This window comes from Vigna unguiculata, chromosome 6 (genome assembly GCF_004118075.2).
Source record: "Vigna unguiculata cultivar IT97K-499-35 chromosome 6, ASM411807v1, whole genome shotgun sequence".
NCBI lineage: Eukaryota > Viridiplantae > Streptophyta > Magnoliopsida > Fabales > Fabaceae > Vigna > Vigna unguiculata.
The window spans coordinates 7,804,130-7,808,246 of record NC_040284.1 but is presented as its reverse complement, the minus strand read 5'-3'; the positions used below and the strand labels follow the sequence as shown (position 1 = coordinate 7,808,246).

The window sequence follows — 4,117 nt, the reverse complement described above, 5'->3', positions numbered from 1 at the left end:
CTTGTAGATCATTCTAGATACTTGAGATGATCTGCACAAACAATCATATAGACATTCATAGATGAATATGATGCACGTGGATTTATAAGAATACTGGTATTAAATACAATAAATTCATCTTGCTTTTTAATTAATGAAAATAATCTGAAATAAACCAGGCATAATATAAAGAACTCATGAAAATGAACAAAAATTAATTATTTAATTAAATGCATGATATTTTTATATTCTAAAAGAAGTGTAAAGGGGTTGTAAACACAAAGAAATATAACATGCAACTCATCTTCTTTCTCTTTCATTTATCACCATTAAAAACAAAGCAAACACAACCATTATCAATTGAAGTAGTTCATTTATATATTGATTGAACAAGCTTAAAACGCTGTTAAAATAAAGGAAATTTATTTAAATTAGAAAAGTTGCAACAAGCATGCCTATATACATACACACATAAAGAAGCAAATAAAACGATGTGGAGAACTTCTCCACCTCTTATTCCACTCCAACGACACATTATACATAATAATTTCAGCTAAACAAAACAAAACAAACCAACAGAAAAAAAAAAAAAAAAGTAAAACATTACATATATTGAGACATCTTTCTAAATTATTTGTTGTGTCGTTGTTTCCCTGTCCTCACTTTCACATCATTGATCACCCTCGAACTCTGCAACTGATTATACTGAACCTAAGTCGTTGCGACCCTCTGTAAGATCATTAGGGTTGTTGCTAATCATCGTCGCTGTTATTCTCATCACCTTCTCCACTTTCAGCAGCGTACTTCAAAATATGAGGATTCTTGAAGGTGGAAACTGTCAAGCTGACGCCCTCACCTGCGACGACTCTGCCGCCGACAACGCCGGTAAAGATTTCACCGTTACCGGCGGAGAGGTTGATTCCAAAGGATAAGGGGCGGGGAGGGGTGGCTCCGAGGTGAAGGGTGTATTCGTTTTTGTACAAGTAGGAGCCAGTGAGGGAGAGTAATTTGAACGGCCCATGGAGGACGAGGGATGGGGCACCATGGGTTGAGTTGCGAAGGGTTACACTGTTGATCATTCCGATGGCACTAATAATGGAGAGGCTCACGTGGTCTTGGTGAGCAATGTCGAGGATGCACTCCATGATGTCCCTGTTTGGTTCCACAGTGACAACCAGAAGCTCTACGGAGGGCTCAGTTGGTAGGGGAACTGGCGGAGGGGTGGACTTTGTCTTGTTCTTGGAACCTAGGGGCCTGCCACGTGGCTTACTTGAAGATGGGTTCGTGACATGCTGATCGGTGGAGGTGGGTGGTGGTGGTGGTGGTGGTAGCGCCGGTGGTGGACTCGGTTGGGAGGAGGAGCCAATGTGGTGGTCCTCGGAGGAAACGGGATCTGGGTTAGCGATTGGCGTTGGATTGTTGCTCATTGTGATGATACAAGTATGAAGATGGGTGTGCAAGGTTTGTGGGGGATTTTATAGTGTGTGGTTGTGGCAGTGACTTGTTGAGGAGAAAAGAATCAAGGGGCCTTGAGGATGGTTTCATGAAAGAAAAAACAGTGTGCTGATGTTGGCTTTGTAATTGGATATACTTTAGGTGAACATAGTTATATTTTAACTATTTTTTTTACTCACTTTTAATTTATTATTCTAATCATTTTTAAATTATCATATTATATCATTATAAAAAAATCAAAATAAATAATTAAAAGATGATTAAAATAATATATTAAAAATGAATAGAAAAAATGAGTCAAAATATCATTATCTTAAACAAAATGTAACTACATTAATAGATGAAAAAATTTTATGTATAAAAATGTAATATAATTTATGGTTGATTAGTTCAATATTTTGAAAATATTTATTGGAATTTATGAGTGGAATAATATTATATAAGAACTATATAGATATATTATTTCTTAATAAAATTTTATTCGTAAAAATGTAGTATAATTAATGGTTGATTAAATAAAAACATTTATTGTAATTTATGAGTGAAATAATCTGATATAGGAACTATGTCATAGATATAAATATTTCTTAATATAAAAGGAAGAGTGGTAGTGATTACTCTCTTTAATATATTATTTACTTAGGTTAATATATAATTTAGACCCATTAATTAATACAAGAGGTTGTTCTATCTTTATCATGAATCTCATATTATTTTTAATATTTTAAAAGTGGTGTTGTCTCACGTAGTGGTCCCACCCTTTAATACAGGTGTTTCAATATCTTTTACCTTTTATAGAATATATCTTTAGTATATATATTCGTTTACTAGCCATTATATATTAATTGAGTGAAACACACTATTTCTTTTTATATTGATGTAAAATTATTGAAAAGTATTTGTTTGAACTTATATCTCATTCGTACAAAGAGTGTTTTCAATGAAAATGTTCGACATTCGTTATCTGATATCAGATCTAAAAACAAGTACGGTGACAAATTTATATTCTTTACAAGTTTTTCATATTGGTTGTCCTGTAATTGATATTAAAATACAGTTAACCATCACTTATCTTATAATAGATGTTGTTATTTGTTTTGCAAGTGATGTTGAAAATATATGTATGTATATACATAGAAAGTCTTTTTGACGAACAAGTCGTTGTTATCAACAATTACGAAAATACATGAACGTAATTTCTATAACCTTTTAGTTGTGAGAAAGAACAATGGTTTTGCAAACTAAGAGAGTCTAAATATTATAAACATTTCAAAATCGCAAGTATGAAAACATTGTTAAGATCAATTGTCCGTGTTTTGGAGCTTGGAACTCTGACACAGTTTTTTTCTTAAAGATACTTCGGAAGGTAGAGGGAAAAAGAAGTAATTAAACTACGTTTATGTGGGACTATTGGGTGTATTAGAACAAGCCCCCTAGTCGAGGGCAAGAGGAGTTGTCATCTTCACAAACGGCGGCAATGTTCCGACCACAAGTCTGACAACATCGTTAGGATCAATTGTTTGTGCTTTGGAGCTTGGAACTTTGTCACGATTTTCTGCTTAAAGGTGTCTCGGAGGGTAGAGGGAAAAAGAAGTATTTAAACTACATTTATGTGGGACTATTGGGTGTACTAGAACAAGCCCCCCAGTCGAGGACAAGGGGAGTTGTCGTCTCCATAAACAACGTTAATGTTCCGACTGCAAGTCCGACAACATCGTTAGGATCAACCACTACGTTCCTGAGGTATTGTCCACTTCGGAGTGTGAAGCTCTGTCATGGTTTTGTTCTTAAAAGGTGTCTCAGAGGATGAAGGGAGAAAGGGGTATTTAAACTGTGTTTGGCCTCACCTCCTAAGAGATGTGAGACTATTAGGTATATCGGAACACATACATTATCCTCTTTAGTGAGAGTAAATTGTTATTATTTGATTACAAAAAACATATATATTTGTGTTGATGACTAACTTGTTAAAAGAATACTTAAGTAAGTCAAAAGTGGCTTATGAAAATAACACTTAAACGATACCAGCAAGAGTGGTTGAGAGTCCAAAATAAAAATACTCAAGTTGAGTAGGAGTGACTTCAGAAGTTGCTAGTGGAAAAAAAAATACTTGAATGAGATTAGTAAAATGAAGGCCTTCCTCCTAGCTCCTTCAAGACTTGCATGAAGATGGATGGCTCCATGGACAAATATTGATGTAGAAGCTTTGAAATGGTGAGGGAATTGGAAACAAATGGTCCGGCTAAGGTGTTTTTCCTTAGGAGAGATGAGATCAACTCCTATGAAAGGAAGCCTAGAGTAGTCTAGAAGAGGGACTAATCTAGAGAAGGCTCAAGTAAGTGAATGGCACAACAATTGGGTAGCATTTCTTTACCAAACTCAAGCTAAAAGTTACTTGCAGTAGAGGCCTTATTGATAGGCCAAGAAACCATAGAGTGATCTCCAAAAAGGAAAGCCAATATTTAAATTCAAAACTTTGAAAAATTGAGCCAAATGAAATATGTTTTTGGTGTGACTTGCCGTGGTAAGGTCACTTCCCATGTTTTGGAATGCATATGGATAGTCAAATCCATGCTTGCTCTCCAAGCTAGCACATATCCTAAGGTAAAAAACCCTAATTCCATGTTTCTTACTCAAGGCCCATCTCCTTCAGGCCCAAAACTACACTGCTAGGGCCAAGCCT

The 4,117-nt window shown here is 35.3% G+C and overlaps 1 protein-coding gene across 1 annotated transcript; it reads right to left on the bottom strand.

The window, feature by feature from the left end:
• Positions 1-731: 731 nt before the first annotated feature.
• Positions 732-1,406, bottom strand: LOC114188352 (AT-hook motif nuclear-localized protein 28-like). The gene has a single exon (XM_028076947.1). It carries the CDS (start codon positions 1,404-1,406, stop codon positions 732-734), a length of 675 nt encoding a protein of 224 aa, XP_027932748.1.
• Between the last annotated feature and the right edge of the window lie 2,711 nt (positions 1,407-4,117).

Excerpts from the sequence above, each read along its gene's own strand:
- LOC114188352 (XM_028076947.1), bottom strand. The coding sequence starts at position 1,406 with ATGAGCAACAATCCAACGCCAATCGCTAACCCAGATCCCGTTTCCTCC.